This window comes from Doryrhamphus excisus, linkage group LG15, assembly GCF_037039965.1.
Source record: "Doryrhamphus excisus strain RoL-2023G ecotype Guam linkage group LG15, RoL_Dexc_Guam_v1.1, whole genome shotgun sequence".
In the NCBI taxonomy this organism is placed as follows: Eukaryota; Metazoa; Chordata; class Actinopteri; order Syngnathiformes; family Syngnathidae; genus Doryrhamphus; species Doryrhamphus excisus.
This window is the reverse complement of record NC_136371.1, coordinates 5823313-5834914: the sequence shown is the minus strand read 5'-3', so window position 1 is coordinate 5834914 and position 11602 is coordinate 5823313. Positions and strand designations below refer to the sequence as shown.

The window sequence follows — 11602 nt, the reverse complement described above, 5'->3', positions numbered from 1 at the left end:
TATAACATTGTGTTTTGATCCGTCTTTATTAAAATATAATTGCCCTTGAAGTAGCACCTCTATTTGCTTTTATTCATGTCACTTGATTGAAACACATTTACTCACGGGGAGTAAATGAGCTGCCACTTCCTATGGTGCCGTCACTCATCTTCTTGTACTTGGAAGCACTGTGAGCTGTTTCTAAAATGACACAGTATGCGTTTTGATTTTTTTGTGATTTTTTTTTTTTTTTTGAATGCATCATAGAATTGATTCCAGTTCCCCTTGTGGCGGACAGTGTGACATGGGTTGTAGGTTTCAAGTGCTTGTTATTATGCAGGGTGATGGTGATAAAGCCCAGCATGCACCTTGCCGCTGCCATCTGCTCCTTGGTTAGTAAGCCTCGATAGAACTGTTGACATAAAAGCACTGTTGCTGTTCTGTGTTAACACAGCATGGGAAATGGACACGCTCTTGTAGGGGACTCGGACAAATGATGGAAATGCATGGGCAGTAAACAAGGCCTCATATTATATTTTGCTGTATATTATTACTAGAAAAATAATTATATTGATCGCTAAGGTAAACCTCTCAGGCAGACCATTTATTTTTAAAATATTTTGATTTTTTTATTAGATATTTTAAAATGTTTACACTAAAGCTATAGAAATTTAAATTCTTGTTAATTTACAAAAAGACAACAATCGGGCTGCTAAATATTCAAACCCGTGCACGCTTACGCTTAACACCAGACATGTTCCGCACATGCAAGATTCCAGTAAAAGGGTAAAAAGGTGTCGTCATCGATAAAAATGGCTGATGTTTGGGTGAGTCACTGCCTCTGTTTTGGAGTAGTGGCTGATGTCAGAGCCTGACAGCCTTACCGCTGTGGCAGGTTCTTTATGTTCTCACTCCAAACAATTCAATCTGCTGATTAATTGCCCCCCTCTCCTCTCAACGTGAGCAACTGGGATGTCGGCAAGGGCCAGCGGGGAAACCATCAACCTACATTCAAATGGGGCTTGACTTCCAATTTAAAAGTGACAGTGTTAGTTTTTTTATTATTTCATGTGACTACTTAATAGGTCAGGAAATACAATATGCAGGAGTGTATAACTGGATATGGTGTGTTCAGGGTCCCTAAAGTGTTGCTTTGACATATTTTTCACATCTGAAACATGCAAATGCTGAGTTTCATTTGAAGAATCCCTTTGATAGCAAACCCGCATTCTAAGAATCACCAAGGAATCATAGAGAAGTTGATTTTTATTCAACGTGGTTTGAAAATAAATATTCTAGATGCTTCATTTCATGGAATTAAACACACTGTCTAGATTTACTCAGTAGCCCCAGTCATTTGCCAAACAATTCTATTCAAATTGTCAGCCTTTTGTGGCAGGTTACATAAGAGGAGACGTGGCACAAAAACAACAACACTGAAATTTGCCTCAAAAATAGGTTTGGTGTCCAAAATGCATCACATAAATTATACACCCACGTATTCATCCCTGCTCACAAATGTATCACAGTGTTCTCTTTGAAGGTGTCACATGATAAAAGACAAACTCTAAACGTGAAAGGTTACAGCCGACATGTCATGCATAAATGATAAGCGTGGTAACAAATGGTCGTAATTAAACACATCCCCTCAATGGCTTGCATCCTAATCCATCGCATAATAAAACAACAACATTGGTGAGGATTGTCACAGTAGAAAAAACTACACAAACATACAAACGGGCTTTTAAAAAAAAAAAAAGTCCAATCAAAAATGTCCTGACGTGAAATATGACCTGTTTAGTGGTCAATAAATGGCCTAATAAATCGTGTTACCTAAAAGCGATGTTCGTCATTGTGCTCGTAAGCGTGTGCATCAGCAGTCTGCCTTGTAAACATTCCCGAGTCGCTACAGTCAATCTGGCACACCGGCACCAGAGCCATCTGGCCAGAACACAAAGTGCCCCCTCAGAAGACCAGCCAGCCGACAGATGCTGGTGAATACATTTCACGGAGGGAGAAGAAGGAGGAAGCCTTCGTGGGCTGCATCGGTGAAGGACGGAGACACGGATTTAAGTCCCAAGTGATGTTGTGTTTCGCAGTCACACCAGCGAGGTTATAAATGTGAAGGTGTTGTTGTTGCTGTCGCTGACAAAGTTGATTTGGCACTGCTCCAGTCCGGCAATATCCCCGAGGTCCAACTGGGACAACAACTGAGTCGGGTCTGTGTTTGTCGTTAAAACTTTCTGCTTCCTTTTGGGTTCCATCTTTTGCTGGGGTGCCGCTTTCTCCTCATCCTCCTCCTCCTCTTCTTCCTCTGTGATGGAGCAGAGGCGGGTAGCACTACCCGGCGTATCCGCGGGCGGTCTGTAGTGGCACTGCCCATTGAGGAGCCGTCTTAGGGGCATGAGGGGTACCGCCTCCTCCCCCAGTAACTGCTGTTGGCAATGCCGGAAGTCACTCTGACGCTTCAGACGTTTAAACTCGCTGAAGGCAGACGTGGCGTGCTTGTAGAGGCTTTGCGCAATGGCCTGGGCCTTCTCCGATTTGCTTACCAGGACGGCGTGACATCGAAGGACGATCGCCATGTTCTTGATTTGGTGCCGGTAAATCCAAGCCAAGATCTTAGGCCGGCATGGGTCGGCGGCGCAATACGTGATCCTGCTCAGAGAGTAAAGATGAATGGGACTTTTTTTCCCAGATTTGTCGGCACTCATGCGGATGCCTTGCGGGCCCACCGTCAGCCTCATCTTGACGCTCTGATCCCCGTAGTTGCTCTTCGTCCAGATCTTGGCCACCGCTTCCTGTGTGCAGCCTTCGCCCTTCGCCGTGATGGTGACCACACTCCCCAGATAGCGCACATTGTAAACTGGCTCCTCTTTGTTCAATTCCACTTTCTGACGTTTGGTGTGGAAGATGCTTCCCACCCAGTCGAAGGGGCAGTCAGGCAGCAGGTCAGGACAGGAGCGTAGCAGAGAGGAGAGGATGGAGTGGTAGGTCAGTCCTGTCCCCAGACTCTTGGATTTCATCTTATTCTCATCCTCCACAAGAACAAACTTATTCCTCCTCCAGGGCAGCATAGTGTCGCAGCAGGAAGAGCTCCCGTGCTTCCGGGTGCCTTCTTAAGCTAAGCTCAGGCTACAAAGTTATGGATCAGTGTCGCTTCGGGGAGACTATGGACAGAGAGAAGGTGCTTTGCCAAGCACGGAAGAGCGAATGAGACCGGCGAAAACTCCAGTCCGTCTGCTTGCCTGCTTGCTCCTCCTTCCTCTCCTCCTCTTTCTCCTCTACCGGCTGCATCGTGATGCGCCGAGCTGAGCGTTCGTAGCGTTCTCACCCCTCCCTGCTTCTTTGTTTGGCTTCCAAATGGTTCCCTTCTGAAGCATTACTTATCTGTCCAGCTGAAATGAGGTATCGCTGAATTTACGATTCTTATAAAGCTGAGGCGGAGAATTCATCACCCACAGCAAGTCTCATGGGGGGGTTACATGACTGCTCTGCAACTACTCCTACAGTAAAAGTAATTCCATTGTTGATAGAAAATGGAACACAAATGGAACAAGGATATATATCCAGAAATAATTTCTTGTGCACAATAACATCTTCCGTTTCTTTCAGCTAATGACTCAAACGATAACATGGTGGGCGGTACATTTGGTATACCTGGGCCTTCAGTGGGGAATTAACCAGCCAGAATGGTTAAATATAATAACAGTGATAAACATAATGTGTATATAGCTGCACATTGTCATGCACATCAACTGCTATTTAAACCCCAGTCCCCTGTGCCTAGCATCCATACCTACTGTGCCATGCAGGCGCTTACATAATTGCTCAACTCTAACTCTATACATAACTGCCAGGTTGCTACAATTATTAGTCAAGATACCCACTTAACTCTCTATCTTCCAATGCTTCAATATGCCACAAAACATAAAACATAACAAAACACAAGAGTGCCAGTCTTATTTATGTCTTAAATGACTTATTTTCCATTTTAATGTCAACTATACAGGTGACTATGGGGTGTTATTTCATGTTTAGAAGGCTCTAATAATGTTAAAAAAAAACATCTTTATAAGATTGTAGATAGACTCTCTGAGCTCTAACAATGAAAATATTCAATTTATACGGTAAATAAGGAATCCTACATTGCGTAAATTCACTTATTATGGTTGGGTTTGGAACCAATTAACCACGATAAAGGAGGGATTACTGTAAGTCAGCCATTGTGGGGATAAATTGGCTTGTTGAACAGTTTGCTCTGGTCAACCAATCAGAGGGCAAAAAAAAAAATGCTGACATTATTGTAAGCCAGCTAGCTGGCCTTGCAATCTAAAATCTGAATCAGATTCAATCTACCAAGCTAAATATTCATCTTCTATTCCACGTGTTGGCAGCCAAACAACCATTCACACTAACATTCATACCTATGGACAATTTAGAGTCGTCAATTAAGCTTACATGTACATTTTTTGGAATGTGGGGGAGAAAGCCGGATCAAGCATTCTGCATGTATGGCTGGCATAAGCGGCTCAAATATTACACTCCTGTCAGTACATTGCACTATGCACGTTGCAATCGTAAACCTGTTTCATAAAATACGAAGTCTCTTTAACTAGATAGCAGGCACGATCGTGCATCAGTCACTGACAGTGTTTGTTTTTTTTTTTTCGTTTGCTTTTAGTCGGAAAACTACTTGTATTCGTGAAAACGGAAAAATACAGTCAACAAAGCTCACAGATTTCCCTCTTTGCCATGTTTGCATAAATCAGCAACTTCACACAGCTCATTCAAAATAACAAAGGAATAAAGTCTCAGGGATCAATTCTATTCAATCCGAATGCACAGGATGATCCCCTTAAAAATATCTTTGAAATGGGGTGGGTGAAGAAGGACAAAATAAGACATACCACTTCCACACTGAATAGGAGAATTTTTTTTCCTACTGTCATGTGAGTATAAAGGACCCATGACTGCAAGTTAATATGTATTAACTTGTCTTTCAATATTTACTATACTATACTTGTAATAGGTCATAGTCTACCACAAAACAATAATTAATTCATTAACCGCAAGGGGGAGGGATTACTGTATAACCCCCGGAAGTTGTAAATGTAAGTGTTTAAAGCAGCAGAGGAGGCTATGCTGGCCCTCACTACACACCATTTATTAATTTATTCAGGACAATGTATATTGATGAACATCAGCAAGCAATAAAGATGTAAATATGCCAGATTATGGCACAACTGCAAATTTTTGTTTTCCTAATATAAATATAAAGTCAAATGCCTGACTAAACCAGTTGGTGCCAATCAATGCAAAGGATTAATGAGACACCACACTTAGGGCTGTATTTGTTTATCGAGAAGACAACTGACGTGAGGCAGTGGTACTTCCTCTCTCTTACTTTTAATGTGTACCACATGGGAAATCAGTATGTGCCATTACACACCTAGTTGTTTCAGGCTGGACCAAAGTGGCAGTAAATACAGCAAGCAATTATGTTTATGAAGGTCTCTTCCAAAATGTGTCTTTTCACTGAATTCCCTCAGCATGTGTCGATCTGTGTGTTACTTTTCTCTCCAGTACGTATATGCAGCAGCATTGAATCAGACACTTCATCATCCGAGTGTGTGATGTAATCAATGAAAGGGGCCTCGTGAAAGAAGGACCCTAGCTCTGGAAAGGCTGATTTATGTTAGATGTGAGGGTGGCGGTGGGGAGACAGCAACGAGACAATATTAAAAAGAAACCCATTCCAAATTAAGGAGCGGAGAGATTTTTGTGGAGAGGTTTGTAGCAAAAAAATAAATTACAAGCCACACTGGAAGGGAATCAATATGATCTCGAACAGGCTCTTGCTGTCCATTAATCAGGAGACAGATACTGTATGTGTACGATTACGCCCTCTCAATTACTGGGTTCCTCCAAGAGCAGGAGAGTGCTGCACCACATTGAGGGATTCATTAGTGCGCTTGTAAAGTCAAATAAAAACAAAAGCCACCAATTAACCAACAATAATGAGGACTAAGGCTTTCACATGACGTCAGGGAGCTTCGAAGCAAGTTCAATAATTTTTGGTACACTAAATTGTTACTCTAAAATTATAACGTGCCTCATATCAGCTACTGCTTTTGATGCTACTCCATGATGAAGAGCATCTAAAATTAGCCTCATCTCACCGTTCAGTTCAGTGCAGGAATACTACTACTACAACTGCTACTACCTTAAAGGGTACCTATTATGCTCATTTTTCGGCCCTTTGTATTAAGTTGTGGACTCCGATAGAGCAGCTATACACAATAACCCGCACAGAAAACGTTCTAGAGCTTCCAGAAGCTGCACCTATTCCTGCTATAAGATAAGATAAAATAAGATAGGCATTTATTAGTCCCACGAGGAACATTTTCAGGTTTGCAGCAGCAAAAGTACAGTAGCACACTAGAGTATAGTACAAAGCACGCAAGAGCAGATAAAGAGCTCTTGCCCTGCAAATTGACATGATGATGAGTTCAACATGAGTTCAACTGACAGATGCGGTAAAATGTATCCAAGTGAACATATTTTAAAAAGCTGTCAAAGAACTTTGACACTTAAACAACACACCCACACACTTCATAAGGAGGCGATGTTCAACTATTACAAAGTAGAAGGTGGACCACTGATGCTGCATAAAAAAAAAGGCCTGCAGAGGTATGTATGGTCACAAACAATTTCACACCACTTCCTGTCAGAAGCAATCTCAAAGGTCTAATCATTCACATGTCAGGTTGATCATGTCACAGTGTTTTAGCCAACGGAGATGTGAAAACTTTGGGTCAAACGTGGGTTATGCACTCTTTGCTTGCTCTTTGGATTGCTGCTGCAGCAAACCATGAGAATGTTAAATAGGTTGTACATTAACTACAGCTATGTAGCACTTTAAGATTTATTTGAAAAGAAAAGTGCACAACAAATAAAATGTATTATTACTAATATCACTATCATTATTATTAATATTATTTTACTACATCATTTTGCTCAGCTGAAAAATTTCAATACTGTTCATTTTTGTTGCCTTTTTTCATGGTGAATGCCTGTCAAAATCATACAAACTGAAAGTAGGTAACAGGGCTGATTAACCAGGTGATGCATGACAACAGTGACACCTGCCGGTGAAAAAACTGAAGTACCCGAACTCGGTTGCAACGTTTTACAGCATTAAACGTTAAAATTTTTTATAGTAAATGACAAAGCTGTGTAATCAGAAAATATATTCCAAATTTGTTTCTAATGAATTAGCCAATATTGTGGAACGCGAATACGTAGTAGTTGACCCTTTTCTCTCTCCGTACTGTCATGGCTGGAAATCGTCATAAGTATCCGGCAACGCCATGACGTCAGTCGTTGATGTTGTTTTGACAAAGCTTCTTTGACTGTAGGCCACCGTGACCTCATGCGGGACACACAAGCGGTTCGTACCGACAATTTGTTTATACTCTGGCATTAATTGCTAAATTAGTTTGTATTTAGTTAACTTAGGTCGTTGTAGTTAGCGGAAGCAACGCTGGCAACCTGCTGATGCAAACTATTAGCATGTATGCTACCAAACCCGTTCCAGGGAGCGTTTCACAAAGTGAAAGCGTTTTGTAACTTTGCTCCTACTGGCAGTAGAGGTAAGGGGCCCCGGTCGGTTCACTTGCAACAAGCTAATGTAGGTTTTGAGTTTAACACACCTAACATCGAGGATGGATGAATAGCAGAGGGAAACAAAAATGTCAACTACATGTTTATCATTATCCTCTGTCCTGACAGCATCATGGACTGGAATCCCTCAGTTGCACAAGTCGGTCTGTTGGTCACCAGTTCAGCCCTGACCGGCATCTTCTACACGGTGTACAGAAGTCGAGCAGCAACAGTGACCAGATTGAAGGTCTCCCCACTTGAGGCACACACTCCCCTCCATCACCACAGTGAAAAACAAGTGTGACACAACAAACTTTTTTGCAAAATTTTGCAGGAAGCCAAGAAAGTTCCCATTGACCAGGATTTAAAAACTATCTTGTCTGAAACACCTGGAAGATGTTTCCCTTATGCCGTCGTGGAGGGTAAGTGATCCACATGTGTTCGTACTCATGCTGCTTCCATCCATTGTGCTGTTAGTTTAGGCCAAAACGTGTTCATCTGCTTATTTGAGGTACTAAACTTATATTCTAATAAAATGTACTTCTCCAGGATTTATTAGTACTTAGCATTACAAAATTTATCAAAATCATACAAGTATTTTGACACCAAAATTCAGTTCCTTGTTTGAATGTGGAGTAATTTATTGATGGCTCATAATTAGCAACCTTTTTTATCATTCGATAAATCTATGTATTATCATGGCAGACCTAGCTGAAACAATAAAATACTTTGCTGTGTAGAGAGTTAAAATGTGCCATTCCTATCTGTCACTTCTTGAAGGTGTTGTGAAGTCCGTGAAGGAAACTCTTAACAGCCAATTTCTTGACAATTGCAAAGGTGTCATTGAGAGACTGACTTTGAAGGAGGAAAAAATGGTGTGGAATCGCACCACTCACCTTTGGTAAGGTAGCGACAAACATGTTCTGAGATAAGATTAGGTTTCATTGAAGTTTCAAATTTGCAGGAACAACACTGAGAAAGTCATCCACCAGCGCACCAATACAGTGCCGTTTGCACTCAGCCCTCACGATGACGACATCACTGCCACAGTACTCATCATGCGACCGCTTGAAGCCACAGAGTTGAACCTGGAGACCACATATGAGAACTTTCACCCTGCAGTACAGTCCCTGTCCAGCGCTATCGGCAACTTCATAAGTGGTGAGCGACCTAAAGGCATTCATGAAATGGAGGAGATGTTGCGTGTGGGCGACACCGTCACAGGTGTGGGCGAGTTGGTGCTGGATAACAACATCATTAAGCTTCAGCCTCCCAAGCAAGGCTTCTCCTACTTCCTCACACGCCTGGACTATGATACCCTCCTGAGGAAGCAGGAAAGAGACGTCAGGCTGTGGAGGATTCTGACTGTGGTCTTTGGGATTGCTGCCTGTTCCGCCTTCTTCTACATCCTGTGGAAGCAGTATGCACACCACAGACAGAGGAGGCGCGTGAGGCGCATGCTTGAAGAGTTCCAGGAGCAAGAGAAGAAACACATGGAAGACCAGAATTTGGAGGAAAGCAGTGTGCAGGCCAGTAGGTGCACAGTGTGCCTTTGTCAGAAGCGCTCCTGTGTCTTTCTAGAGTGTGGTCACGTGTGCACATGCACGCGGTGCTATGAAGCTCTGCCAGAGCCAAAGAAATGTCCCATCTGCAGGGCAGCTATAGCCAGGATGGTGCTCATCTACAACATCTGATGATAAACACAGGCACATTTGCGTCGCACTGATCTTAACACTTAGGATGACAGGGATATACATATTAAGGATAGCCATTTGACTAAATTTCTTCTGGCTAAATGTGGGAATCTGGCTCATCTATACATAGCTAATGTGTTCTTCAGACTATAAACTAGTTCAGACACAACAGTGCCTCTGCTAGTTGCAGTCAAGTGCACCGGGTTTTGCCTCATTTCTGTTAGACACGGTTACTGTCATTTTGGTGGAACGGTGTTACACAAATTAATCTCATCGATTCCATAAAATTATAATATTCCTATAACAAACTTTGCATATCTTAGCCAATCAGAATGGTGGACTCTAACACCCTCTCACTAGACAAAGCCAAAACAATGCAAACATTGTGTATATCGTCTTATCTTTTCTGTTCATAATCGTGTTTCAAATAAAGACACATTTAGATCTTTGTCCATTGTTTGGGTCTATAAAGAAAACTAGGCCTGCAACGACCACATTTTTTTTTGCTTGTTTAAAGAAAATACATTTCACAAGAAAAAAAATTAAAGTAATGAAGGACCAATTGGTTGAATTATTCAAGCATTTTATTTCTTAAATGGATATTGTGCATAGTATTAGTGGTTTAGGGCTTTATATACTACATGCAATCTGACTGCACACAGAAGACTTGTTGAGGGAATCTAATTGGTTTGGATGAAGCAGGCAAACAGATATGGTTGTAATAAAATGCTTTGGAAAAGGTGTATATGGAACAAAATACAGTATAACAAAACCACAGCTTTTACTTAAGTTGTTGAGTATAAGGGTTTTTTATGGAAAAGGGAACCAAAACAATACTTTCATGGGGAGTGAATGTTAGTAAAAGGGTTAGTAAAAGATCATTAGTTCAGTTCAGGGATTAGCAACCATTAAAGATACAATAGACAATTATTTAAAATAAAATAACAGCCTAAATGAAGGTAACAACAAAAACTTAAGCAAATGACAACTCTAGTCACGCAATAATCAACAAACAAGTTCATGATAAAAAAAAATGGCGTTCTTGGCACGAACGGTGCAACCAAACTACACAACATACAACACAGCGGCTTCAAATACGAAGAGTGGCAACTGTGAAAGGTGTGTACATCTTACCGCAAAGTTGTTTTTATCCACCAACAAACGCCGGGATTTCATTGTTGGTGCGCGACGGCGAAGTGCGGCGTTAAAACTCGTCACGGTGTTCCAATTGCTGTTTTACTTCTTGTCTTTCATTGTCCTGCCACTTTTAGTCGCTTCAATCTTCCCGCGTCTTCCCCCACTTCCTTCTTCCGCCTCTGCGTGTATGACGTAGGCACTCGGTGACGTAAGCGATTCTCATTTTAAATTTGAGGTGCAGGGATCTTATTGGTTGGAAGCTTTCATTCAGTCCTCATGTAGCACAACAGCGGCGAAGTGACAACCGTCACCATTTGCACGTTTGTGACAAAATGTGTTGGTCAAACACTGTCCATTGTCCAAGTAGACATTTGTAAGTTTTTTGTCATCAACTTAAGTCTTGTCATTACTTTGGCAACAGTTTGTGCAACAGTGCATGTGGTTACCAAACTACTAGCCTGAATCAGACATTATGCTAATTATGCTAATGTTTGAAGTAGTCATCAAACTGTCAAAATAGTTTTTATTAAATTGACAAAAACATTACATTTATTGTGAAAACACACATTACGACAAAAATACACACCACCACTTTAACCTTTAACAAAAACCGTCCTAAGTGGAATACTTTATTCTACAAGCTGTGCCTGTCAATAGCATCATGGTAGTCTGATCTGACTTACAATAGTCAATGCTATACTGTATTTTATTCTTTCTATCTTTGTTAAAATAGTTTTTGTTTTTTTAATGTTATTTTAGCAGTCGTGTCGTGGTGAAAAGAGCTGAGCTGGAAGGCAAAGCTCTCAAATTTACTGGTCCATCTATGTTCCTCTCACCCTCACCGATATGGTCATGAGCTTTGGGTCATGGACGAAATGGGTTGTTGGACTCATCCATAGGGTGAAGATCTCAGTCAGCCAGGAGGGGCTCAGTAGATCCGCTTCTTCACATCGAGAGGAGCCAGTTGATGTGGCTCGGGCATCTACTCCGGGAGGGGCATGCCCAGCCGGGAGAAGGCCCCGAGGCAGACCTCGGACACGCTAGACGCATCATGTCTCACAGCTGGCCTGGAAATGCATTGTGTCCTCACGGTGGAGCTGGAAGTGGCCGGGTCTGGGCTTTCATAC

General features: G+C 41.9%; 2 protein-coding genes across 3 annotated transcripts; one reads left to right on the top strand and one right to left on the bottom strand.

Moving 5' to 3' along the window:
- Positions 1–1088: 1088 nt before the first annotated feature.
- fam43b (family with sequence similarity 43 member B) lies at positions 1089–3366 on the bottom strand. Its single transcript, XM_058050552.2, has one exon. The coding sequence runs from the start codon at positions 3054–3056 to the stop codon at positions 2079–2081; it is 978 nt and encodes a 325-aa protein (XP_057906535.1). The 5' UTR covers positions 3057–3366; the 3' UTR covers positions 1089–2078.
- A 3917-nt stretch (positions 3367–7283) lies between these two features.
- On the top strand, positions 7284–9811 carry mul1 (mitochondrial E3 ubiquitin protein ligase 1). Of its 2 annotated transcripts, none has more exons than XM_058050550.2 (5): positions 7284–7432; positions 7774–7891; positions 7979–8066; positions 8425–8545; positions 8609–9810. In XM_058050550.2, the coding sequence occupies exons 2-5, from the start codon at positions 7778–7780 to the stop codon at positions 9336–9338; spliced, it is 1053 nt and encodes a 350-aa protein (XP_057906533.2). In that variant the 5' UTR covers positions 7284–7432; positions 7774–7777; the 3' UTR covers positions 9339–9810. The 2 variants fall into 2 exon arrangements, with proteins under 2 accessions (XP_057906533.2, XP_057906534.2); XM_058050551.2 differs by lacking the exon at positions 7284–7432 and adding an exon at positions 7439–7634 and having other exon boundaries at positions 8609–9811.
- Positions 9812–11602: the final 1791 nt, after the last annotated feature.